General features: G+C 38.9%; 4 protein-coding genes across 9 annotated transcripts in view; 3 read left to right on the plus strand and 1 right to left on the minus strand.

The window, feature by feature from the left end:
• The first annotated feature begins 424 nt into the window (after positions 1–424).
• On the plus strand, positions 425–6847 carry wash1 (WAS protein family homolog 1). Of its 4 annotated transcripts, none has more exons than XM_020704076.3 (11): positions 425–580; positions 1152–1292; positions 1702–1813; positions 1903–2049; positions 4218–4354; positions 4442–4577; positions 4660–4852; positions 4950–5123; positions 5217–5375; positions 5981–6049; positions 6140–6847. In XM_020704076.3, exons 1-11 carry the CDS (start codon positions 573–575, stop codon positions 6280–6282), a joined length of 1419 nt encoding a protein of 472 aa, XP_020559735.1. In that variant the 5' UTR covers positions 425–572; the 3' UTR covers positions 6283–6847. The 4 variants fall into 4 exon arrangements, with proteins under 4 accessions (XP_020559735.1, XP_011474459.1, XP_078804888.1 ...); XM_011476157.4 differs by having other exon boundaries at positions 427–580; positions 4657–4852; XM_078948762.1 differs by lacking the exon at positions 425–580 and adding an exon at positions 636–810 and having other exon boundaries at positions 4657–4852.
• ddx11 (DEAD/H (Asp-Glu-Ala-Asp/His) box helicase 11) lies at positions 6446–13530 on the minus strand. 2 transcript variants are annotated; one of them, XM_078948761.1, is made up of 28 exons: positions 13396–13530; positions 12955–13097; positions 12660–12875; positions 12487–12573; positions 11881–12017; positions 11748–11805; positions 11557–11664; positions 11341–11428; positions 10988–11190; positions 10149–10301; positions 10026–10072; positions 9865–9944; positions 9720–9761; positions 9585–9652; positions 9454–9492; positions 9316–9349; positions 8940–9074; positions 8755–8867; positions 8607–8679; positions 8197–8300; positions 7955–8104; positions 7820–7888; positions 7640–7740; positions 7479–7563; positions 7314–7389; positions 7079–7233; positions 6928–7001; positions 6446–6818 (listed from the first exon to the last, which is right to left on the minus strand). In XM_078948761.1, the coding sequence occupies exons 2-27, from the start codon at positions 13081–13083 to the stop codon at positions 6954–6956; spliced, it is 2598 nt and encodes an 865-aa protein (XP_078804887.1). In that variant the 5' UTR covers positions 13084–13097; positions 13396–13530; the 3' UTR covers positions 6446–6818; positions 6928–6953. The 2 variants fall into 2 exon arrangements, with proteins under 2 accessions (XP_078804887.1, XP_023811639.1); XM_023955871.2 differs by having other exon boundaries at positions 9211–9349.
• A 5-nt stretch (positions 13531–13535) lies between these two features.
• fkbp4 (FKBP prolyl isomerase 4) lies at positions 13536–19793 on the plus strand. 2 transcript variants are annotated; one of them, XM_023955874.2, is made up of 11 exons: positions 13536–14187; positions 14627–14771; positions 15338–15480; positions 15748–15868; positions 16414–16570; positions 16779–16869; positions 16950–17033; positions 17143–17328; positions 17448–17591; positions 18424–18519; positions 18626–19793. In XM_023955874.2, the coding sequence occupies exons 1-11, from the start codon at positions 14095–14097 to the stop codon at positions 18725–18727; spliced, it is 1362 nt and encodes a 453-aa protein (XP_023811642.1). In that variant the 5' UTR covers positions 13536–14094; the 3' UTR covers positions 18728–19793. The 2 variants fall into 2 exon arrangements, with proteins under 2 accessions (XP_023811642.1, XP_023811641.1); XM_023955873.2 differs by having other exon boundaries at positions 13545–14187; positions 18623–19793.
• Positions 19794–20911: 1118 nt separating this feature from the next.
• b4galnt3b (beta-1,4-N-acetyl-galactosaminyl transferase 3b) overlaps positions 20912–25722 on the plus strand; it is a 29549-nt gene continuing 24738 nt past the window's right edge. Inside the window, exon 1 of the mRNA XM_011476158.4 lies at positions 20912–21457. Coding sequence (XP_011474460.2) covers positions 21325–21457 — 133 coding nt within the window. The 5' untranslated portion in view covers positions 20912–21324. The remainder of the gene's footprint in view (positions 21458–25722) is intronic.

The raw sequence follows: 25722 nt of genomic DNA on the forward strand, positions 1-25722 counted from the left end.
GAAAAAAGTAATTTATGCATAAAGCCTTTGCTGGTGGCAAAGGCTTTATGCATAAAATGAATAAATAAAAAAATAAAATAATAAATAAATAAATAAATAAATAACAAAATAAATCAATAAATAAATACATAAATAAATGTAAGTTCGTCAGTTGCCTAAATATGTAATACACCTACACGAATTAGACATTTTTAAGCAATTTAGATTTTTTCTAAATACGTAATTCATGCTAAGCACTGTAAACGAGTAGACATACCCCCCCCCCACACACACACACACTTTTTTTAAACTACATTTTAAAAATTACAAAAAATTCTGGTATGACTATCTGCACTAGCTGCCTTTACTAAAATGTTAGTCTTGAGGGGGCAAAACTGAACCACTGTGCAAGATGAACTTTTAGTTAAAAAGTTTCCGACACACCGTGAATGCACCATTTAACGCAATGGCGTGGTCACGTGTTGCTCAGATGCGGAAGTGTAAACTGTTTTGCTAAATAAAAAGCTACAGCTATCACCGACAGTCTAGATTGTAATTATTCTTTTAATGAAACTCAACTGTAAATCAAACCAATGGTCAGGTAAGAGGCTAGGTTGTATGACGACGTGGTAATAACGGGTGATGTTCTCAGTTTTTGTGTCGCTCTTTTCCTAATCTAATAATTAGTTTATTTCTTTTTAGGATCATCATGTACTTGCAAATGGTGTTCACAAGGTTTCAGCTAGCCCTACAAAACACCCAAAAAAATAACGCGACGTGTTTGGCAATAAACGGTTGTTGCAACATCATTTCAGCGCCGCTGACTGTCATGTGAGAGTCAAATGAGGATTTATGAATTTTATTTTTTCTTTCAACGAGATGTTAAAAAAAGTCAAATTCCATTTTAGTCCTAAAAAGAATAAAGGCCGTTCACCTGGAACTAGTATAAAGGTTTTGTCCAGGTTATATTTAACATACATTTCTTTGTTAACTCAACTTTAATTGTTTTTATTTAAATTGTTAATATTTCTTTGTGCTAATAAGAGGCCTTAATGCATTCTTTCCTTTGTATCCTAAATTTTACTATTGAATATATAAAGTTAGTTGAAATAGAATAGAATAGAATAGTATAGAGCAACTAACAGTGCTATGGTGTTGCTGTTGTTTTGCAGGATGACACACAGACACTGCCTGGAAGCCCAGGTGTACTCGGTCCCTCTGGTGCAGCCGGACCTGAGGCGGGAAGAGGCTGTCAATCAGATCGCTGATGCACTTCTGTATCTAGAGGCAATTTCCACCGACATTTTTAGAAGGCAAGCCAAAAAACTAACTTAAAAAAAGGGGAAAATCTTTCAAAAGTATGTCAGTTTTGCATACTAATGGACACTAACTTCCCAAAAATTGGTTTTTAATTTCAAAAGTGACTCATTACCGTTACAATATTTGCTGCCACCAACATTGATAGTATTTATAAAAGCAGTACTGAGTGATAAAGCTCTTAAAAAAACAACAACTGTCTGTTGACCTGTTTATTTATTTTTTACCTTGGGTCAAGACATAACTTGAGTTAATGTTTTTGTTATATAATGTCCAAAACAACACATCAATTATTACAATGCATTTTTTTGTCTAACATAAATGGCTAAACCCTTTTAGCACTTAAACAATAATTGGTAAGGATTTCAAATAACTGCATAACCTTCATGCTGGTCCTGCTTGTAGGGTTTCAGAGAGCGTGGAGAAAAACCGCCACCAGCTGCAGAGCGTCTCTGACCGGATCCGACTCGCTCAAGCCAGGGTTGATAAGATTAAAGGCAGTAAGAAGGCCACCAAGGTAACAAAGCCTCATCTTTTTAGATGAAAACTTCTACATTGGAACCATGGTGTGTGACAATTGCAGAAGCAGGTCAAATTGTGTTGCAGGTCTTCTCCAGTGCCAAGTACCCGGCCCCAGAACAGCTCCAGGAATATACATCCATCTTTGCAGGGGCGGCAGACCCTTCCTCACAAAGCTGCTCCAGGCGCAGGATTCAGAGTAAACTTCGGCCTTTTGATGAGAAGGTTCTGCAGGTGAGATGAATGCACAAAAATGTAGATTTCGGTTCAGGTTTTGGCATCTTCTCCCATCATGTGACTGATAAATAGCATCTGCAGTTTCAAGTTACAAGCGTTGCATTGATTTTTGTGGTGCTGCATTCAGAGAAGCAGTCTAACTCACTTAAACTCCGCTGTATCCTGCTGGTTGGAGATTTCCCGTTGTGTTTTTCGCCAGCATGCTTCATGCTATCGTTGGCAAAGAGCAGATCTCACTGTCTCCAGCCGCTGCTGTAACTCTGGCATCTGGAGGGATGTGCGTTTAAGATAAGCCTGAGGGAGAATACCTAATGAGTTTTGAGTAACCATCAAAAGAATCAAAAGTCCTGGTTCCAAGAACGTCAAGTTGTCTTTCCCACATTGAACAAAGCCTGTTTCATCTTCAGGAAGACTTTAAATGCTCTCCATTCAGATACTTGAGGAGGCATTAGCCTCGTTTCCACTGAGCGGTACGACACGGTTTGGAATGGTTTATTCAATTCAGGTGAGTGTTTCCACTCAAAGTTGGACCGTCACGGTGCATTCTGGGTGTAGATTGCCTGCATTGCTTTGCGTCATAGTAGTACGACTACTGCAAAAGCGAAGCTATCAACAACAACAATGGAGTTCATCCAGCATATACAAAGAATTTAACGCTGTTTGACAAAAGATTCCGTTTGGAAACATTGGCGCTGGTTTGGCGCTCTCTTTTATCATAACGACCTTCTGCCAATCAACGAGTTTCTTCGTTTGATGATGGTAGCTCCGCCCTAACCGTTCTATTTCATTTCTGTATGGACCTACAACCCACGGGGTCCCAAAAATTACGGTTCTGTACGGTTTAATGGATCCGTTTTAAAATGGAAATGCTCAACGAGGCTTTAGTGTTCAGCGAGGTCCGTCAAATACTAACAATGTGCAAAATTGAATCAGAACGTAAAAAGAGAGATGTTGGAACCCAACAGGTGTGTACTTGCTTTTTTATAGCAAACAGAAGCTGGTAATAATTCCTACATTTACTTTCAACTTAACTCCTCGAGATTCTTGAATCCCTTTAAACCCTAAATCAGTCTTTTTTTTTTAAAACATTAATGGACACATTTTTTGTTTTTCAACTAGAACGAACTTGTTGATATTGAAAATTATCAGGATATAAAACCTATTTACACTTTAAGATCCACTAGTCTGTGAATGCAAATAAATCCAGCTTTCATTTTCATTGCTTCACTTATCCTCTGCTGCTAAAAATAATTAGGCTTTCTGAGAAAACCCATTCCTGATGTTTCAATATTACAATAACATTTATTGTTTGCCACTGGATGAAAACTTCAGTTATAGTATGAATTTTTTTTATTTTTATATATTTGGGACTTTTTAAAATTATTATTTAAACCTTTCAACGCTTGAGAACCCACCGGGTCAAGTTTAGCTGTTGTTTTTTTACTTTTTTTTTTTTTTTAATTTATATATATATATGTTCTAGTTATGTATTATCATCTTATTAGCCACTGCTTGTTGCTTCTACCTAAAATAAAAAGACAAAAAATGTGAAATTTACTTTTAAAATCCCAGAAGAAAATTGATTTGGGGTTCTTTGGAGCAAAGACTGAAAGGAGCTAAAATGAAGGCATTCCTTTAGGGTTTTTATTTTTATTTTTTTCAGTCAGATCAACAAATCCTGGTTTACTTTTGCACTCCACTGTTGCATACTGTATTGTATGAAGTACTCCAAGCTGCGTTAGCCTTTAAGTTAACTGTGTGTGTTTGGGTACATATCTTACTCTGCAGCATTTTATAACAAACCCCACAGTTTACTCTGAAGCATTTCTGGAAACTTTGCACCAGCTAGTATTATCTTTTCTGCTGCATGAGCTTTTCCTTTTTCTTTTCTTCGTTGTTGCAGTTATGTGTATTTTTGGAGGGGTGTTTGTGTGTCTGTGTTAGTTTGTCAGCCTGGAAGGAAAAGAATAACCCAATCTCACACAAATGCATTATTCAGTGTGTTTTAGAAGCAAGCTCCCCAGTCACATCATTTGGTGTTTCTGTGCTTGTGGGTGTGCGCATCTCCGCACAGAAGCACTTTAGTGGCAGTCGTCATTTGCATCGTTTAGGATTTCAAAGTTTGTAAAAAAAAAAAAATCTAATTTTGACTTTTTGTCTTTTAGGAGAAGTTAATGCATTTCCCATTGTGTGTGAGCAACAAGAAGAAGTCTGAGGATGAGGCAGAGGAAGGACTGGGCAGTCTGCCTCGAAACATCTCATCTGTCAGCTCTCTGCTGCTCTTTAATACCACAGAGAATCTGTGAGTTTTAAACACAAACACACAGACGGATGCTTCTGCTTGCTGCCAATCTGTGCTTGCATGTTTACGCGTGTGTTCTGCATTTAGGTATAAGAAGTATGTGTTCCTTGATCCTCTGGCGGGAGCAGTGACAAAAACGCACACGACACTGGAGACAGAAAAAGAGCAGAAACCCTTCGATGCTCCTCTGTCCATTACGAAGCGAGAGCAGCTGGACAGACAGGTTCTTCAACGACTGAGCACGCTGCAGCTTTGCTGCCGTCAAATGTAGGATTTATCTTGATGAACTTTTTCTTTCCTAGCAGACGGCAGAAAGCTATTTCTATGTGCCAGACTTGGGTCAGGTCCCCGAGATAGATGTGCCGTCCTATTTGCCCGACCTGCCAGGCATCGCAGACGATCTGTCATACAGCGCAGACCTCGGTCCTGGATTTGCACCGTCAGGTCCCATACACATTCCTGAGCTTCCCTCCTTCAATGATGACAGTAGTGCACCTGGTACTGGACTAATGACTTTTTTATTTCACCAAACATGCTATTCAACCTTTAAACATGTATATAATGATGGGGAAAATGGCTTTCATATGTCTTTTAGGAACCCTCCTTCCATTGAATTCTCCATCGCTCTCTCCACCTCCACCGCCTCCTCCTCCTCCCCCTCCTCCTTCCCTTGCTCCTGCTGCTCCCATGGGGGTCCCACCTCCACCACCCCCTCCTCCCCCTCCTCCAGCGGAAAGCTCCTCAGACGTCACGGATGTGCCAAGCTCAGGTGGGTCACGTCTGCACTCGTGTCACGTCAACTGTGGATTCTGTTCGACCTCATTAAAAGTAACGAGCGCTAGCTCAAACTGTGATGCTGCAGGTCGCATGGCAGGCGCTCCCAGCGAAGTGGTTCAGCCATCAGACGGTCGTGCCAGTCTGCTGGAATCCATTCGCAACGCCGGGGGCATTGGCAAGGCCAAGTTACGCAATGTCAAGGAGCGCAAGATGGAGAAGAAGAAGCAGAAGGAGCAAGAGCAAGGTGACTGTTGCAACCGGCATGTGGATCTATCTGTGGAGGAAGGCCAAGTAGCAGAGACCGCTTAGGTTGACATTTCAGACAAATCGTGCATTTTGTGGTACCAGCGCCAAATCTACCATGGATGTACCTCAGGATCTCCTCTCAGAAAAGCTCGTTTGCCACGAGAAAAATCCAAAATGGCAGCCATTTTGAAAGATGGAGGCCTTTCACTAAATTATTAAAAAAAAAAAATTAATTTCGATTTGCCCCAGTCTGAACAATATGGACTGTTAGTGCACTAAATTGAGTCTTTCGCTTTTTTTTTCTTTTTTAAATATTGAACTTTCTTCTGGCAAATGTGATTTTCTGAAACAGATCTGAATGCTAAATCTGGTGCTTGTACCACAAACAGCTGACATTTTGCTGTCAGCCATGTTATTGTGAGACACTGCAAGACAAATTGAAGACTATTGTTCTTCCAACATGGTTTTCAACTTGATCCATTGCTTTTTTTCTCTCTTGAAGTCACATGTTCTACTTTGATGCAAAGTTCCATCTACTCATTTCATTTAAATAATTGATTGAAGCTCATTCATTTAGAAGCTCCTTGTTTCATCTCTCATCAGTTGGGGTGGTATCCAGTGGTGGCGACTTCATGTCTGATCTCTTCAATAAACTCTCCATGCGCAGAAAAGGTACGACAAGACTTGTCTTTTAAATAAAATATTTTAAAAACTGAGGTTTTTGGAACAGCTTTTGCTTTACTTCCTGCTTCCTTCTTTCAGGAATATCTGGAAAAGGCCCGGCAGCTGGAGAGTCCGGTGAGGCTCCCGCAGGTGCAAGTGGTGCGTTTGCCAGGATGTCCAACGCCATCCCTCCACTTCCTGCCCCGCAAACAGCGACGGACGACGACGACTGGGAAGCGTGACGTGACGTGACGTGCGGCAGACAGAACCGACGTTGTGAAAAAGAATTTCTCGTATTGGCAATATTTGTTTTGATTTTTCAATTAAACAGGACAATAGGACAGGACATTTATAAATCAACTTAAAGTTTATGCAAAAGCTCAAAGTCAAACTACAACACAAATGAACATTTTCATTCATATTTTATTTACGGTACCTTTGATTTATCAATGGGTTCTAAATAAAAAAAAAAAATTGTTGTGAAAAATCAAACTGAGTAACAAGAATGCTTTCCATTTCAGAACAATGTGGATTTTGTTCTTGAATTATTAAAACGTCAGAGTAAGATGTGCCTACCTGTGCTGTGCCTGCCATCCATCTACATTTTTAAGTAGTTCACATTAGTAGACCTCATTTAAGAGGACAAGAGCTAACTTTTCTTACTAAGAAACTGGGTCAGTGATAACCTGTGTGCCATGAAAAAACTCTTTATTCCATTGATGAGCTGCATTAGTTTAGAGCTGAATAACAGTGTTGATGACAGCAGAAAATATGTCACCTGAAAAATAAAGAGCATTTATTCTCAAACTGTTGGTTGAAGTGCTCTTTAAGGTAATGATTTCCCCTAAATATCATTTAAAATTTTTATTTCTTAGAAAATTAATTACCGTATTAAAAAAACAAGTGTTTTCTTTCATGAGTCGTTCTGAAAGACCTGCTGCTGTTTCTTCTCCATGAAGAACTAAAAAAAAAAAAATAAGAACAGTCAGTTCATCAAACGCCTTGGTGATAACAATTATCTTTGTCTGTTTTCCTTACCTTGCGTAAGGCAGCAAAAGCGGGACCAAACGTTGCATATGTGCTTGTGCGGCTCCTGATCCAAGCTGGAAGTTTAGAGAGCGTGGCGGGACGAGAGTAACGCCTGTCACACAGCACTACAGAGGAATAGTCGCCACGGTGACGGATAGCTCGACCTATGGAGACAGACGTCAAAGACGGTTTTGTTGATCAAAAATACCGTGACTTCATTTTCTGCATCTGTTGCCATGGTTACCTATGGACTGATTGACAGCCTTCATGCAAAGGTTCTCTACTAGTGCTTGTCCGGGGCTCTTTCCTTGACTGTGAGGCTAAATAAACAACAATTGTTATTTTTTTTCTGTTAAAAAAAAAAAAAAACACAAGAATTTCTATCATAACTTTATGAAACCAGACCAACCAGGTGTTTGTCGAGGTACGACATCTTCTCCTGCAGCTCTGGGGATTTTATGTTGGGATATGGCATTCCAACCATTACCACACACCTGTAATCATACGGCAAAAAACACATTATGGAACAGAAGAAGCTAGTTGACTATATGCAATAAAAACATTCCACACCTGCCCAGGTCATCAGAGAAGTTGATTCCCTCGCTCATCTTTCCGCCAACCACAGAAAAAAGCAACGCTCCGGTCAGTCCACTGCTTTCCTGAGCGCACCTCTACGATCAAAGAGGAAAAGTGCTCAACATATAAATCCAAGATACTCGGTCTCACATTTCAGCGGTTTCACTCAGTTACCTGGATACAACGGGAGAACTCACTCAGCACATGCTCTACCTGGTTGGGCTTTTTTGGCTCCTGAAAGATCTAAGAGGATGTTGGTGTTAGGTTTAGATGTGCGTTGACATTTTCTTGACATTTAGCTGATGGTACCTTCTTCTTATTGGACAGTCGGGTTAGGGCACCGCTGGCCTCCCAGTGACACATTATCCGCCTTAAATACTCATAGGAGGGGAAGAAACACACAACCCCACCGGGGACCACGTTGCATATGTTGGAAAGAATGCGGCCGGTCTCGTCCATCTGTCAGCAAAGCAGGCATGAACGATGTGATTACTAGCCACACAACTGGGAGCAGAAGAAACAACTTCAAATCACAAAGTGTCTTCTTTTACCATGCATGGTAAATCCCTGCTTTGAAAAGTAAAATCCAGCTCCTGGCCAGATGGACCGCTGCACATGACGATGGGAAGAATGTTCTCCGGGGGAATAACGTGACCTGACAGACGAGGACAATGACAGCACATCAGTAGAATGTGAGAGGCTTTACGTCATTTTATGTTTGGTTTTTACATTTTAATGCCAAACTGCAGTACAGCAGCACTGGAACCAAATTTACTGTGATAGATGTAATAATATGGATGTTTACTTTTGTTTTATTGATGCATTCATTTTTTGACTCCAATTCCCTTTTGTCGTATCAGAACTTTAATTTAATATTAAATCTGCTATGAATGTATTCTGATATAAACCCCATTTAGATCGATTAATAGAAAATCTTGCACATAGAAAAAGTATGACTTACCGCAGGCAAACTCCACGATGCGCTCCTGTCCCACTCCAGCAGAAAGCAAAAGCTCTTCTTTAAAGTCTGAAACCTACAACATTTTGTTTGTGTGATTAAAACAAACAGAACTAATCAGTTTGATTTTGTTTGTTCAAATCCATCTCACAGGCTGCATGGTTCCTCCAGCAATGATGACGGATCTGCACTCCTTCAACACCTCAGCAAAGTGGACCGCTGGATTCAGCAAAAGGAACTTGATGCTGCTTTCCGACAAAGTGCCTAAAAGATTGAAAAATTGTAATTTTACACATAAACTGTGCATCAGTCTGTGATCTCCAGAAAGAATAATACCTTGTCTGTGCACCAAAACCCGGCCATCAGTGTTGCTGTTGGTGAGAGCCATGAAGAAGCCCTCGATTTGCATCATGGGAGATGCAGAGAGCACTTTCTCTGCCTCAGCTGACTCCTGCAGGTCTGGTTGGGGAACTACACACAGGGAATATTCCTTTAAATCATTTTAGTGACAAAAAACACATTAATAATGTATTTATTTATTACATTTTTTAGATACATGATAATAGGACAAAAAAAGACTTTGTTCAAGTGAATTCCATGGACTAACCAGATGCAGAGTTCTGGTTGCTTTTTAGGGTCTTTAAGTAGTTTAGTAACCCTTCTGTGCGTCGGTTCTCCTTGTTTAAGGTGTTCTGGGTGTGCAGCGTCACACCTGAGCCGGCGTACTTCTCCACAAACCCGCTGAGCTGCGTGAACACACAACAGGTAAATGTTAACAATGGAAAAGACTCAGAAGTAAACGTCTTCCTAAAGAAGAGGGAGAAGTGCATATGAAACATCCAATGCTCACCTTCCTGCTGATCATGCTCTTCTCAAAGTATCTTTGCAACTACAAAGTGCGAGTAAAAAAGTGGATGTAGACTTTAGTTTGTGGTTTGAAGACATGCATGGGAGACATGATTTTTTAACTGTTTTAACCACCTTAAACCAGTTTATGTTATCAATCTCAGCCTTGAAGAGAAAGTTGTTGATGGTATGCATCTCTGTTCCTACAAGAAAAACAGCAGGTTAGAGATTTATGCATCGATATGCCTGTTATGTTAAAAATTGACTAACCTGCTTGTGTATTTTGACTCTGGGGGTTCTGTCCAACTTTACCTGCGCAGAAAAAAGTCAAACATTTTCAGCAGAGTCTTAAAATACAGAAATCACCGTCCAATATCCAAAACTGAGCTGTTACAAACTAACTGCTGTGTTTCACCTCCCAACACTCGGACCAGCCTTTCGATGGCAAAGAGAATCTGTTTGATGTACATCAGGTTCTTTGCCTTCAGTCTGCTCCTGATGTCGAAGACAAATGAATGCAGTAAACAAGTGGAAAAATACAGAGTTTGTGAATTAAGTCTGGTGTGCAAAACTTACTTGTAGCGGTCAGCGTACTGAGTAAGTTGGGAATATGCCCGGCAAAGCTGCAAAAAAAAAAAAAAAATCAAACATCCCAAAATCTAGAAGACTAAATAGAATGTATTTGAAAAAGTTGGTCACCTGCGATCCATTGAGCTCTGAACTATGAATGCAGGAGAGAGTGTCGCTAAGATTGTGAGCTTCATCTATTATCACCACCTGGCCCTTCAGCTGGACCCCTGCTGCTCTTCTGGTAGCTTCATGAAGTACCATCTGATATGGCAAAACCACCAGCTGCACAAAAAGTAAACAACTAAAGAGTTTATCTTCCAGAGGAACAATCCTCAAAAGTTACTTTATAGCATATGAGAATCCGCACAAATTGTCCTTGAAAATACATTTACTTATTTCAAAGTTATAAATGTAAACCTTACAGCAGACAAGCGGATATGAAGCAAGCGTGAAAAGCAAACACTGGAACTGGACGTTGAAATGACTCCTTACAGTTGCGGCTTCAAGGAGTTGAAACAGCCCTAACACTTGATTGGAATAATGAAATGTCTCAAACGCTCTACTTTAGACATTATTCAGAAAAAAATTAAATTATTTACAATCAGGCATAACAGTTAAGATTTATTTAAGTAATGTTTTGTAAATTGCCTGAATTAACAATGAAGTTTAAAAATACTAGTATCTGGTGTATTTCTTCAAAAACTAGCAGTGATCCTATGGTAAATGTAAATAAAAGGGACTTTTTTCAGACAAAGTTCATTGTTGGCAATCATTCTGTGAAGACTCACTCATCCAGAATGGTTCCACAGCAGAAAAAGTTTGGCCCCCGCAAAACAGCTCCAACTCAAATAACTAAGTCAAGATTACCTGTTTCTTTTTTCCCCCGTTTTTCTGTTAGAAATCCTGATAAGAGCTTAAACAAACTTGGCACAGACATGAACAACTGGAGATGAATGGAAGTGGTTTACCTTTGCAGGAGGGATTGCAAGGCGTGTGGCATAATATGGGCACGAGTGGATGTCTTTGCCCACTTTTATCAGCTGCTCTATGTCATAGACTGTTCCCAGAACTTCATCTCTCATCTGCTGCAATGCAGAGGCTTTGTTGAAGGGACACACGCTCTTCGCTGGACCTCGTTTGCGTTTTGCACCATCTTCAGGACGCTGCTTTTCTACAAAATGAATTTTTTGGTGTTGGTTATTTTATTTTTTACTTTTTTTAATCGTACTACCTTTTCACCATGTACTGCACTATACACAAGCATCTATATAATGACCAAGGTAATGGAGCCAAGTGATGCCAACAATGCATGGGCACATACCATGCTTGTTTTTCTGCATCTCCATGCAGCGGTCATTAATGCGCTGAATGCTGCCAAGGCGTCGCACCTCTTCATTAATGCACAGGTTCTGTTGAGCACAATGTCATATCAAATCCATTTATTTGTACAGATAAATACAAGGTAAATAAATGTGTAATGGGAGTTTTGTCTCTCTTTACTCCTATGTTTTTTTGAAGCTGTAAGCTGGAGGAATACCTGTCGTGAGCCCAGTGTGACCAGACTGATGTCCTTACTGAAGGGGCTCTTTTGAACCTCGTGGACAAACTGGGCCAGCTGAGAGTGAGTGCGACTGCAATAGTAGATCTACAAACACAGTTGGCAAGTGAGCTTTACCCTGTTGGAGTATTAAATTATAGAAAAGTAGGCTTTTTCACACACATGTATACCTTGGTCACATGTTCTTCAACTAGCTCATCTTCTTCCTCATCATCACGTCCGAGTAATCTGCATATGCAAACACATCAAATATTTGAGTTTTATAATGGCATTTCAGACATACTAGTTACTGACTGGGTTTACCTGCTTCTGCTCTTTGAATCATCATCACTCTCATATTCTGCAACAATATGCTCCTCATCTTCTTGATCTTCTGGTGCCTCAGCTTGATCCTCTTTGCTGAGCTGAAGTAACTTGAATGCTTCTTCATCTTCATGGCTCTACAAATCCATTTAAAGTCCTTAACTTATTCAACGGATATGTTTTCTTAAAGTCCAACCCCAATTATCTTCTATTTTAAAAATGTTCCCAGTGGTCTATCAAGTATGATTATCCCAAAATCAAAAAGCCCTGTGTCGTTTTCTAGGACGTGGTTTCTACAGAGCAGCAGGAGTTCATTAGAAATTCACCTCTGAGATCAGGGTGGGACTGTTAGTGCAGAAGTAAGCCCGCACTCATTTCCCATGATCTCTTCGTTTACACTCCCTCCAGCTAGCTTACAGCTCCTCAAAACCCCAACCTAACATTAGCGGTGCAACAAAAGTGATTAGCAAAGCCAGAGCTATTCAGCCATACAATTCTGAGCCAGATACCAGCTCAGATGAGGAAAATAAGAGAAATCTTGATTGGAGTGGGTCTTTAAAGAATGAAACAGCCTGTGACCAAAGTGCTTCTGTAAATATAGCTTACCTTCCTTTTAAGAGCATACTTAAGCTGAGCATTATTTCTGATCATTTCTAACCGTTCTTCTCTCTTCTTCCTCTTTAAGTCTTCCTCCTATTATAAAAGCAAGAGTTACAGTCAGCAGGTTTGTAGATTTTAATCGGAAATCTACATTTAAAAAGTGCATTTCTCTTGTTCACCTTCAGTTTGGACACCAGGTCTCGCTCAGCCTTCTTTTGAACAAAGTCAGTGATCCAGTCTGGCTCTGCCGAGGAGCTGGTGGAGGAGGACTGTGCAGCTGAGGTGGAGAGAGCTGCTTCTCCTTCCTGCAGCAGAGCAGCGGCCTCCTGTATCGTCTTCTCTTCATGATCTCTCAACCAGCTCAAAGCTCCACATATCAGGCTCAGTGACTTGCCCTAGATCAACAGCATTTCCATGAATCTAAACTGAAGTTTTTAGGTAAATTGAGCTCGTTGAGATTGTTGTTTCACATACCGTTCCAGTTGGACTTTCGAAGATGCCAACTTTGCTTTGGTCGAGTGCTCTGTAGAGGGCTTGCATAAACTGCTCCTGAATATCATAAGGCTGGTAGGGGAATGGAAATGTGTCCCTGCCCTTTTCCATGCTCCTAATGTTCTCTGAGGATCATAACAATGGTCAGATACGATCAATGACAACATTCAATACAGGCAACTCGAAATATAAAACTGAAAATGTTGTAGTAAATCTTTCTAAACTGAGTAGTTTTATATTGATTACCGGTACTAAAACTAAAAGCTTATGTGGATCATGTACAAGCAGCTAACTTCAACAAACCTGGAAGCTACAGCGACAACAAATAAACTTCACACACAGTTAATATAACGACATTAATGTTTTAAATTTTACTTAAAAAAGTTAAAATATAAAACTAGTACTTAAATGGAGTGTACTTACCGTATAATGCTACCTATCTGCTCTCAAAGCTACACTTTCAACTACGCGCCAATAAACAGAAGTGGTCACAGACTCTGGCCAATAGGAGGCGAGCTGAAAAGGGGAGGCTATATTTAACTCGTTGGACTACATTTGTGGTCGGAGCTACTCTAGTAATTTCCAAACATTGTCCTGTCTCAACACTTTATTTCGCAAATTACAAAATGCTTTTGAATTGCGATAACTTTATTTATGTCAGAGTGCAACAACATGGATTTTCCTATGCCCCAATTTTAGCACCGCCTTTGTGGAATGTACCCGTGTGAAATAGAACAACCCCAGCGAGCGTCCCTCCCCCTTCTCTCATACTGTCTGGAAAGTTCTCTGCCCTTCTAAAACGCTTGTCAGAACCCGTACTGCCAGACAACGTTAACGGAAAGCATCCCCGCTCAAGTCCAGTCAGCTAGTTTGATACGTTTGATTAGTGGTAGCAGGTTTGGTTGCTTTCAGTTTCACACGGAAACGTGTATAGTTTAATATTAGCTAGAAAGCTAAGAGTTTGAGCGACGCATGTTAGCTTGACATTAATTTGTTGATAGTCGGCTCCTTGTTTGTGCACTTGGCGTGGTTTGAAGTAACCGTAGCTGTAGCCACCGTTGCTACTAACTAGTGTCAGTCAGTGGTCTCAGGTTTTGCTGCAAGTCCGACATTTGTCTAAAAATGACCGCAGAGGAGCAGTCAAACGAAGGACAGCACGCGATCCCGCTGGAAGGGGAAGACATCACACCAAAGAAAGATGGGGGTGTTCTAAAGGTAAACGGGTTTGTAATAAAGATCTTAACTGAAGCATATTGCTAGGTTAGCAGGCGCTTTTGGCTAAGCTAACGTTAGCCTATTTATTAACGTTTGAGTTCAAACATATTTTCTGCAATCAGTTAGTGAATGTTCATGGTCAGTGAGAGCACAGTAAACATTTATCTTAAGTTTATTCGCAGAAGTTTTTGTTTGATGGTTTTTCTGGGAATTTATTGTTAGGTTATCAATTATATCGATCATGCAACCTAATCCAGTTCTAGAAAGGTCTGGAGCCATGAGCTGTTTTATAGAATTAAATGGTAGATTATATGCACAACCAGAACACTAAGCCCACCAGATTTAATTGTTAAGATTTGCGAGCCCACTGTATTTCAATAAATGAGGATTAAAACAAATTTACAGCTGCATTCATGGAGATTTGCTTTTGTTTTCGCAGGTTATTAAGAGGGAAGGTACAGGGACTGAACTCCCCATGACTGGTGACAAAGTGTTTGTCCATTATGTGGGGACGCTCTTGGATGGGACACACTTTGACTCGAGCAGAGACAGAGGAGAAAAGTTTTCCTTTGAGTTGGGCAAAGGTTGGTTTCTAATCTTCTACCTGGCTGCAAAAAAATAAATAAAAATAAGTTTCAGTATCATGTGTTGTTGGGCAAACTCTATTCTATGATTATTTTACTGTATTTGCTTGCTCAGAAAGCCTCTTTTTAGCGCATACATAATATTTACATACCATCATGGGGGTTGACAATGTTGTTTTTGCTGCAAAAAATGTATTCCTTAATTTAATCATTTTTGATTGGGAATGTGTGACATTTTGCTGAAATCAGATTTACTTTAGTAATCCAGAATCCAAACTAATGAACATAATATACACTTAACTTGTTGGATGTATCTGTCGCCCCACTCATTAGGTACTGGTGACTCCTTAACTGTTAATCTAGAATAGGAGGACTTTAACCATTGTTATTTCTGGAGATAAAAGCTGGACAATTCATCAACTAAGGTTAAATGATTTGTTGCTAACAACTGTACATCACATCACGTCACATCAGTGCATTTTTGAATTTGTTTTGGACCAGGTAGTGAATACTTGCCTATTGCTATTGTGCAAATAGTTCAGACTGTATCATCTAACTTTATTCAGGTCAAGTAATAAAAGCATGGGACATTGGTGTGGCCACAATGAAAGTAGGAGAGTTGTGCCAACTTGTCTGCAAGCCAGAGTATGCTTATGGATCTGCAGGCAGCCCACCCAAGATACCCCCAAATTCCACTCTTGTTTTTGAGGTAAGTTTTTGTATGCATAGAGTTCTGGTATTGCATTAGAGACAAGCCACATAAATGTACACGTCTGCTGGAAACATTCAAAAATATTGGGGCGTTTAAATCTACTGTAATGACTAAAATAAATTAAAAGCCAGTAAATACTTTTTCAAATTCTGTCAGGTATTCAGTGGTAATAATCTCCAAAATGATCTTGCATAGTGTTAGAAAAACAGAGAACTCAAGGGTATGTATTAATCATTGAGATTATTTTTTTCTACTCTCTTTTAGGTTGAACTGTTTGATTTTCGAGGAGAAGATATAACAGAGGATGAAGATGGAGGAATCATTCGACGTATTATCACTAAGGGGGAGGGATATTCAAAGCCAAATGAAGGGGCTACTGTTGAAGGTACATCCATCTGAATTGTTTTTTTCCTCTTTTCTGATTAATATAACATTGTACACCTAAATTGAACTTGATCTTGATCTGTATTTATTGAAAGTTTGATTAAATACTGGAAACTGTATTAGGACTAGTACCATAGTGAGTTAATCTTATACAAATTTTAACTGGCTAAAAGCAAACAGTTGCATTTAAAACAATATTTTTTCTGTGAAATTCCAATAAATACAATGATATCCAATTAGAATAGTTTTTGAGGTCACGTTTTACTTAAATCCCATATTTGCTGCATTACTCAGTTGTCTCACAAAGTTTTTACTATATAGTGAACTCCTTTCTTATGTTAAATATTGAACGTAGTTATCTTCAATTAATTTGTATTTTTAATTATTTCTGTGTTCAATCTAGTCCCATTCAGAAAACATTAACAGCAATGTCACAGAAAAATGAGATGTGTTTACCCATCATTCCCAAAGCTTTACACAAGTCGGTCACACAGTAAACCTATGAGAGTGACCCCACCTGACCTGCACACTTCTATCCCCTCTCAGTCACTGTGCAGGGTACTCATGATGAACGCATTTTTGACGAGAGAGAACTGAAATTTGAGATTGGAGATGGAGAAAGTTTTAACTTGCCAGCTGGGTTGGAGAAGGCTATCATGGCCATGGAGCAGGGCGAGGAGGCCTTATTCACCATTAAGCCTAAGTATGATTACATATAATTGTAAAGACTGTAGTTCTTCAGTTTCAGTTTTCTTAAAATGGCCAAATATTAGACTATAGTGTTGTAAAGCCAGTTTAATGCAGTAACGGTTGTAAAGTAGCTTATAAAATTACCAGTTCTAACAATTTGTATGACAAATGTTTTCTACACTATAGATTATAATTGTTTGTTTTACCTATTCTTACTTTAGGTATGGCTATGGTAATGCAGGGAATGCAAAGTTGAACATTCCTGCTGGAGCAACACTGCAGTACAAGATTAAACTCACGGCCTTTGAGAAGGTAAACAGATCTGGATTATGTACTGCATGTTCTGCTTTTCCTAAAACTGCTGCGTTACGAGTACTTTCTTACAAAAACAGGCAAAGGAGTCATGGGAAATGAACACACCAGAAAAGTTGGAGCAAAGCAGTATCATCAAAGAGAAAGGAACACAATATTTTAAGGTACTTTTTTTTTTTTTTTTTTTTTTTTTTAAGGAGCACACATTATTCCTGGAATCAAACACCTCGTGATTCTTTGATGTTCTGCAACCTGTCAATTCATGTACCACAGGATGGAAAATACAAGCAGGCATCTGTTCAGTACAAAAAGATAGTTTCATGGCTGGAACATGAGTCTGGTTTGTCAGAGGAAGATGAGAAGAAGGCGAAGACGTTGAGGCTGGCTGCACATTTGAACCTGGCCATGTGCTACCTTAAACTTCACGAACCAAACCAAGCTTTGGAAAACTGTGACAAAGTATGGAAATGTATCATTTTGAAGTTACTTTGTGTTTTTTATTTTCTTATGTCTACATTCTACCTGTCTGTTGATTATGTTTACATGACAAAAAGACCACCTCTATACTCCATTGACAGGCTTTGGAGATGGACGCCTCCAATGAAAAGGCCCTGTTTCGAAGGGGGGAGGCACTTTTTGCTATGAATGAGTTTGACAAGGCAAGAGATGACTTCCAACGAGTAGTTCAGCTGTATCCTGCCAACAAGGCTGCCAAGAGTCAGGTACGACATCACCAGAGAAGATCCAAACTTTTCATCTATTTCCCTTTACAGTTTTTCTTTAATAAACTTAAGATAAGAGAGAATTTAAGATGGAAACATCTAAACCTAAACTAAGATTTGATGGTTTGGTGCTTTTTTTGAAATCACAAGGTACTAAAACCTGCTAGCCTCTTATTGTATATTAGATATAGGTATTATATTATTTTGTATTAGAGTTACTCTACCATCCACTGTAACAGTATGTGATACTATTTGAAAAATTAATTTTCAAATCATTAAAATTGTGTCCTTTCAAAATCTTAATTTGTAAGAAAATACCATTTCTATTAATACTAGGTTTTATACATGTTTATCAGTGTGCTGAGTATGCTGTATTTTCATACACTCACAAAAATTAACTATGATATCAGACTTGGTTTTCAAAATGAATTGTAAAAAATTTCTGTGCAATCAATGCGAAGAAATGGTTTGCAGAGAAAAGTTAAGTAGATTGTCTAAAGTTGTGCAAATGTTTTATTTTTTTTATTACATTACAAAGTTAGACAGCCTACTCCCATCTGAAATACCTCATCCTTTGCATCAGCAAGTTGAACTTTTAGAACAACACTGAGTGTTGCATTATTGTTTAGTTTTACATTAAGAGATGCCAAACGTTTAACTTGTTTTCAAAACTGTGGCAAGTTATATTTCTTAAACACAAAAAAGTCATGGAATAAGGAAAACAGTTTCAATTCAAAAAAGTTGGAGATAATGAGTTACAATTATAGTTTGGATTGTGTGGTACTTTACATGTCTGAAAATGTTAACCTTGATGCATGTTTTATCTTTTCAGGTCATGCTCTGCCAGAAACGTCTGAAGGAGCAGCATGAGAAAGACAAACGCATTTATGCCAACATGTTCCAGAAATTTGCAGAGAGGGACTCGAAGGTAATTATCTATTTCGTACAATAACCACTAGAGGGCATAACTAGCCTGTCTTTATGTAGTCAGAGACATGAAAAAGTTCTAATGTGGTTTCTTCTTTTTGGAGCAGAAAGAAGCAGGAAAGGTAAAGAGTGACAACAAGGAGAATGGAACTGAGGAAATGGAGGTGGAGAATGGAGAACAGGAAGTTGCAAGTGAAGCAAAAGCATAAATGAAGATCCATATCCCTGTGGTTCAACTGTATTTAGACTTTTGTAACTGGGTATTCAGGCCACCAATGTTGAAAGTGTGGTTGTGTGTATGCAGAACGTGAGAATGAGTCTGATAGCGAGCACTGACCCTAGTGCGTCTTTCTCCATGTCTAAGCTTTTTGCTGTGGCAGCTAGCTGAGTGAGTGGAGCATCCTCAGCTGACGGCCCTATGGGATGGGAATTTCATGGATTAAATAGTCACCACCTTAACTCCAAACCTGTCAACTCACAGCTTTAAACTGTGCATGTTATTTTCCCCAGCATTCTAGGTATAAACAAGTCTATTGCAAATGTAGAATTTCCAAACCCTCAACTGTGAAGGGCTATACTTTTTTTCTGTCTTGAACCCTTTGTTTATTTGATATGTTCCTCCTTTAGCCTCTTGATGGGCCTCTTGATCAATCCCTGAAGTTGCGACTGTTTGCATAGTTCTTAATTTTAAATGTTAGTGCCTGTGTGTCCAAAAAGTGTGTATACTTAAGAAGCACTGTGGAGAGAGGCATGGTGGAGAAACTCAGTTTAATCCCTGGGATTACAGGACTGTTCTCATTTTCTCTGAAATATTCATACTTCTCCTTCCCCTTTCTGTTATCGTGTTTGTGCTATTGATCTTCTCAGAGATATCAACGGAAAATGTTTTCAAGCAGCTACTGTAATATTTGTGAGTTTATGCTGAAAAGTTGAGGGAAACGTTTCTCAGCTTATAAAGAAATCTATGAAAATGTGCATATACAGCTTATTACAGAAGTCAGTTAGGAACAATTATAGAAAGAGGTTCATTTTAATATTCAGGGTCAAGTTGAATCAAATATCCAACCCAAAGTTGGGTTTATCCTTTGGGGGAACGCTCACTGGTCGCTGGATTCTGACAAATAAGAAACGTAACTTGCAGATTTCTTTTTTTATTTTGCATAATGCTTTTTTATGTTAACAGTTAAGTTCTCCTGTATTTTTCTGTGTGTAATTTGTACACTTAAAAACGTTTGAAATCTGTGTTTACACTAAAAATAAAGAATAAGAAATTCATGTGATGGTTGAACTTTGTGTGAAAACTATTTGGCATTTATGCTAATGCATTCCAAAAGGATTTTTTTAGTGCATCATTTGGTTGTTTAATTAGAGGCACCACTGGATCTCATTTTCACTAAAATGTTATCATGGCGTTTTTCCCCCCTCCCAATAATGATGCATCGTTCATTGTACACCAGCCTCTTCCTATCCAACAAGTTTTTCTTCAATGTTCGTCTTCCATGATGACTGCAAATTTTTCAGGGAAAGGTTATGTAATGAATATACATTCAAAACAATCCAGTTCGGCACGTTCAGAACTGCAGAATGCTTTAAAAATAAGTTTTAAAATTATGGTTATCCTACATTTGCCACAATGTGGCTATAGGAAATAAAGCTTGAACATTGTATGACTCTTTCTGTTTTTAAAATCTGGGGAAAAATTGACAAAATAGCTTTTAGCTACATATTTCTCCATTTGGTTTAGGACAGAAAAAATACGCTTAACTCGTTAGAAGGTAGAAAGAAGTCTACTAGAAAGAATTCACTCTGGTCCGTCAAGAAACAGTTCTTCCTAATAAAACCCACGGAAAATAAAGTTTTTTTTTTATCCCCCTTTGGATTAAGCTACCAAAAACCCTTGCTAACACTTTTGACGGGAAACGGTCAGATACGGTAAAACAATCTAGAAAAACTCGTAAGGACAGGAGTAATTTTACCGATTTTTACAATGTTATTTTCCTCGTAGGCGGGTTTGGGGCGAGGGGTTGCTGGGAAGCATTTCTGTCGCCAAAACCTGCTGAGTACAGGTAAGCCACGGGGAGGTGGCGTTACCTGGTGGCTCCTCACGTTCACCCCTTCAGACATCAAGGGGACTCTGCTGTAAATTACACACCAACAAGTACAACGAATTTCCGGAATGGACTTTCAAAATAATAAAGTGCTACTCAAGTATTTCATTGATAACGACGCCGTATTATTAGTACTCAGAAAAAAATGGTATTCTTCTAGCATAATAAATGTAGGTGTTTTCCAATTCAAAAGAGACATTGCGCTCGTGTGTATGAATATTTTTTATTTTGAAATGTCATGCTTTTATTTTGCCTGTCCACCGGCCCCAGTCATACAGCGATTTTCTCTCTTGACAGGGTCGTGATTTAGTGAGATTGGTTTGAGTTTTCGTCCTTCGGTTCACTCTTTGTGTTGCTCTGTGTGCGACTTAAATGGGAGAGCAGCCTGGGCAGATTTTCACAATTAGCCCTCTCAGTGACCAGGAGCAACAGGAAACCCTATGAAATATTCAGATTCCCGATAGCAATCGGAGCAGGTTAACGCCACCTAGTCTCAGGTCAAGGAAAGGTGGACTCACTGTTCGCGGGATGCGAGCCACCGGCGGAGACGTGCAGCGGCTTTGCTCGGAGTGCCGGTAGCGCGCACACGGAACCAGTGAACGGCTGACTCACGGACTCGCGTCCGGTTCTCTTCTGATGGTAGAGCGGACGATTGCACCAGCGGGCTCGTCGGTACCACGTTTCCCCCCGGAGCCAAGATGATCCGGGCGTTTTTCCCCCTGAAGAAAATGCGGCGAAATTACAGATACTTTCTGCTTGGGGCAATTTTGCTGGTCGGAGCTGTGGCTGTCTACAATGAATTCATCGCTTCAAGCGTGTGGAGAAGTGATAGTAAGTCTGGCCACAAGTAGACTCACAGGCTCATTTATCATGCTTTTAAAAACTATTTTTTTTAATGAAAAACGTTTCGAAAAGTCAAAATTCTGTGTGTAAAGTTTCCAAAATACAGGAGTACAAACACAGCAAGTTTTTGATTTGTTGAGAATATTTATTAACCTAAATATCTAACTCTATATTGTAAAAGTTAACTTTTATGTTGCTAAATGAAATTTATATTTTAGGAGGTCGTGCCAATTAGAAGATGCTGCAATTATAGGAAAGTATTGTTTACTTCAAAAAAGTTCAATCCCATTGCAATTTAATGATTAAATTGGACCATTCCTGCCCTGCACTACTTGTGTTCTCTCTCTCTCTTTAAAAAAAAAATATATATATATATATATATATATATATATATATATATATATATATATATATATATATACATATATATATATATATACATATATATATATACATATATTCTGGAAACAAGTTGTATAGTGATATGCTGTACAGAATAAGTTGCAACAGATTCTTTCTTTTAATTCATGTTTTTTTATTTTTGTTTTATTTTGAAATGAAACGGTAGCTTGCATCAGATGAAACCGCCAGATCTACAGAGAGCAGTCAGTTTAAGTATGTCAGCCAGAGATGTGGGGAAGAGAGGTCAGAAGGTCACATAACATCTAGACTCTCAGAAGGAAGTCAAGTCTTGCACTATGTAACCAAACGTTTTGCACTTTATCTTTGCTGCACCCTGCTGTTCCAATTGTGGTGGGGTTTTTTTTTTGCTTTTTGTTTTTGCTTACACACACCAATAGATTCATGACATGAAACCACCATGACAGAGCAGATGGAGATGAAATGAACAGGCATTTTCATTCTTATGTCAACCCACAACAGAAAAACAACACTTTGCATTGTCTCAGGACAAAAAAAAAAAAAACCTACTTGCTCTGGCAAGTAAACCTGCACGTCAGGGTGAATTGCAGGGCTTTTATTTACCCGCATTCCTTAATTGTTGCCCCCTGTTTAACAGTACACCCTATAGAGAGAGGTGTGCTGGAAATGCTTGTCATAGAGCTGAAAATGAGTCATCTTTACGGGTACAATATCAGCAGCGCTAAATACCACACGATGACACAGATTACTTAGACCACTTAGACTGTAGTTATCTAACTTGTCCTTGCAGAAAGCGTTCAAAATCCTTTATCTCACATGTTCCATTGCTTAGTTTTGAGGAACGTTTTAGCTACGTAGTTTCAATATTGGCTCTAATTCTCTTCCGGTTTGTGGAAGTGGGAACTTTCAAATGTTCAAATATCTTTCTGTTTTCTATTTTAAAAAAATCAGATCACAACTAAGTGGAAAAACATGATATTTGTGATGACAGAAATGTATCTATTTATAAAAAGTGTGCATATCTTACTAAGGGGCCTTGGCTCCTATCTGTGGTGAAAGACAGACGAACAGGGTCACACTAACTATTCACCAATGTATGTCCTAACAAACTCAGAATTACTTAATAGAAAACAATCCATAAAGTCTTAAGTTCAATCTCCAAATGATTCCTGACTGTGTGCAGCCTTTCACCCCCAGGAGATGGGTGAAATGCGGAGAACAAATTTCACTCACCTTGATGCGTGACACCTAATGGGATTTGGTAACTTTTTACACGCTAGCTTACAGCAACTTACAACCCCAACACCAACAAAAATGGAAAGCAATGTTGGAGCTATCCATCTGTACAGTTTTGAGCCTGATGCCAGCTCAAAGAAAAATTGATCTATTTGTCTGCAAGAAGAATCGGAATGGAGCAGAGCAGGGAGATTGTAGCTTGTTGTAGTAGCTCCTATGTCACAAGTACAAGATTTTTCCGAACATTTTTATTGTCCCCTCTTGATTCACCATGATTTTAATTAAAAAAAACACACACACACAATTTTTAGGCTTAATTTTAATTATGTACAGTATGTCCCCAATCATGAGAAAAATGTCACTAAAACATGTTAAAAACACCAAAAGCCCAATTTTCATGCGACTGGATCTTTAAAGTATTGCAGGCATTTGTTTACAACAGCTCAGTAACATAAGTTTGGATGAATAAAAAGATAAACTGAATCTAAAAAGGAAGTTGGAATCTCATTTTTTGTATAAGAAAGATTTCTCTAGTCAAATATCATTATGTTAACAGTATGCAAACGGCAGTTTAACTAGTATGACAACTGTTCAGTTATCACCACCTAAAGGAATCATTGCGTCTTGGCATGAAATATGCAGTAGGAAAAAACGTGTTGCTTTTAAGTTGACGTGTTCAATGTCTTGCAGGTTTGAAAACTCGTTTTTGTTACCTTGGTGTTTGAGCATGGGGGGGGCGGGGGGGCGGGGGGGGGGGGGGGGGGGTTGAAACCTGTTTTCCCAAGGGTGATTTCTACTAGAGAAATCTGGTTTCTCAATAAGTACATTAGTTTGACAAAGGATGCTAATACTCACAATCAGCTTTGACTAAAGGGAACCAAGGATTTCCCATTACGTAGGAAACCTTGTCGCTGCGGCATATGTAAACATGAAAGATAATAAGAAAAAAAGAAGTTATCTTTACATGGATGCATTTATGCTGGCGCGTTTGGTACACACCAAAGTTTTGTCTGAGGATCAGCTTCATTTATCAAGTTTGAGAGCTAACCTCAATTTTGACTATACTTTACTTTACTTTCAAACAGACCCTAGGGTTAGATTAGATTAGATTAGATTAGATTAGATTAGATTAGATTTATTAATCCCACGAATGGGAAATTCCCTTGTCACAGTAGCATGGAGTTTGGCACAAGTATGTGCAGACAGTAATGACGAGTTAAAAACAAATACACATTTTGAAAGAATATATACAAAAATAAGAGTGTTCTGAAAAATAAACAGGGAAAATGATGTACAGGAATATAGAGGTCATCTGTATATACAGTTTTGGTACAGTAGAAATTAGGCCTGCACAATATACCGCAAATTTATTGTTATCTCGACATTAAGCTGTGCAATATGCATACCGCAAAAGACGGCGAAAATCGCAATAAATGGTTACCTTAAATTTGCTAAAACAATCTCATGGCAGCTTGAAATATTGAACAACTGAAATAAATCCCTTTATGCATTTAACCAATCGGAAGGACCCGTTTACGTTGTTGATCAATCAGATGAGCCCTTTTATGTTTGATGTTTGCCTCCTACGTCGACGTGGGTCATTTGGAGTCTAATTTTTAAACTGTTGCAGTGAACACGGAAATTATGTTTTTGGTTGTTTTGCTATTTGTTTATATACCGCGAATTATATCGTTATCGCAATATTAATCACCAATATCGCATATCGCGAGTTTTCCTCATATCGTGCAGCCCTAGTAGAAATAAAAAACTGGTGTTGAACTGTCTGATGGCAGCTAGGATGAAGGACCTGCGGTAGCGTTCCTTTTTGCATCGTGGGTGCAGCAGTCTGCCTGTTTCCCTACATGGGTCCCGTTAACACAAACATCAAATACACTGATCATTGTCTGATTTCTTGAGATATCAGATTTGTTTTGAGTTATGTTCGGACAGGATAACCCAAATTGCCATGTGTGAACGAACCGCAGGAAATAGAACTTACATTAGAGGCTTGATAAGTGTTGTTTATCTATCGCAAACATTTTTTCTTACTTAATGGGTACAATAGGAGGATCTGCAACATGTTCCAGCATTAGTAACAATAGTACTACACCAACATGTTTACAACAGTTATGTCATAATTATGGTACAAATAATGGACTGGCATATAGAACAGTATTTTTCTAATCATTGCAATCCCTTGATCAATTAGCAAATTCCTGATAAATCTGAATTGTACAACTTTTCTTTTGCTGGCTCAGTGTGAATCCAAACTATCCTGCAGACCAAATAATTGAAGCTTGGATTTTCCAGTGGGCTCAGGCAGCTTTGTTCCTACTTTAGTACCATAGATTCAGTCCAAATGGGTGGAGAATACTAAAAGGCTTCACATATTTGTCTGATTTGGTTTGCCTTTACCTATAGTGCTCACAGAAGCAAACCAAAAACTCAAACAGACCAAACTGCTGTTCCAAACGCTGTTTTACTTGGGTACGATACAAGGGCAAAAGCAAGAAGAAGAAAGTTGTTTTTTTCACTAATCCTCTGATTATAATGTAGTAATAGGAGGCCGTTCCTCGCCACTATTGTATGTTTAGTTTGTCAAACATTATGTTAAACATTTGAGAACCTCTCTATGA

The sequence above is a fragment of the Oryzias latipes genome, chromosome 6, assembly GCF_053564925.1.
Source record: "Oryzias latipes strain Hd-rR chromosome 6, Olatipes_Hd-rR_3.1".
NCBI classification, from domain to species: Eukaryota; Metazoa; Chordata; class Actinopteri; order Beloniformes; family Adrianichthyidae; genus Oryzias; species Oryzias latipes.

Bases quoted from the DNA above. Each gene is read 5' to 3' on its own strand.
- wash1 (XM_078948762.1), top strand. From the start codon at position 689: ATGTACTTGCAAATGGTGTTCACAAGGTTTCAGCTAGCCCTACAAAAC. The intron at 1,814-1,902 runs GTAACAAAGCCT...ATTGTGTTGCAG, and splicing joins GCAGTAAGAAGGCCACCAAG to GTCTTCTCCAGTGCCAAGTA. The intron at 4,578-4,656 runs GTTCTTCAACGA...TTTCTTTCCTAG, and splicing joins GAGAGCAGCTGGACAGACAG to CAGACGGCAGAAAGCTATTT.
- ddx11 (XM_023955871.2), bottom strand. From the start codon at position 13,083: ATGGAAAAGGGCAGGGACACATTTCCATTCCCCTACCAGCCTTATGAT. The intron at 11,665-11,747 runs GTATACATGTGT...CTGTGTTTGTAG, and splicing joins TTGAAGAACATGTGACCAAG to ATCTACTATTGCAGTCGCAC. The intron at 8,301-8,606 runs GTAAGTCATACT...CTCGTCTGTCAG, and splicing joins CATCGTGGAGTTTGCCTGCG to GTCACGTTATTCCCCCGGAG.
- fkbp4 (XM_023955873.2), top strand. From the start codon at position 14,095: ATGACCGCAGAGGAGCAGTCAAACGAAGGACAGCACGCGATCCCGCTG. The intron at 16,870-16,949 runs GTAAACAGATCT...TTACAAAAACAG, and splicing joins AACTCACGGCCTTTGAGAAG to GCAAAGGAGTCATGGGAAAT. The intron at 17,034-17,142 runs GTACTTTTTTTT...CATGTACCACAG, and splicing joins AAGGAACACAATATTTTAAG to GATGGAAAATACAAGCAGGC.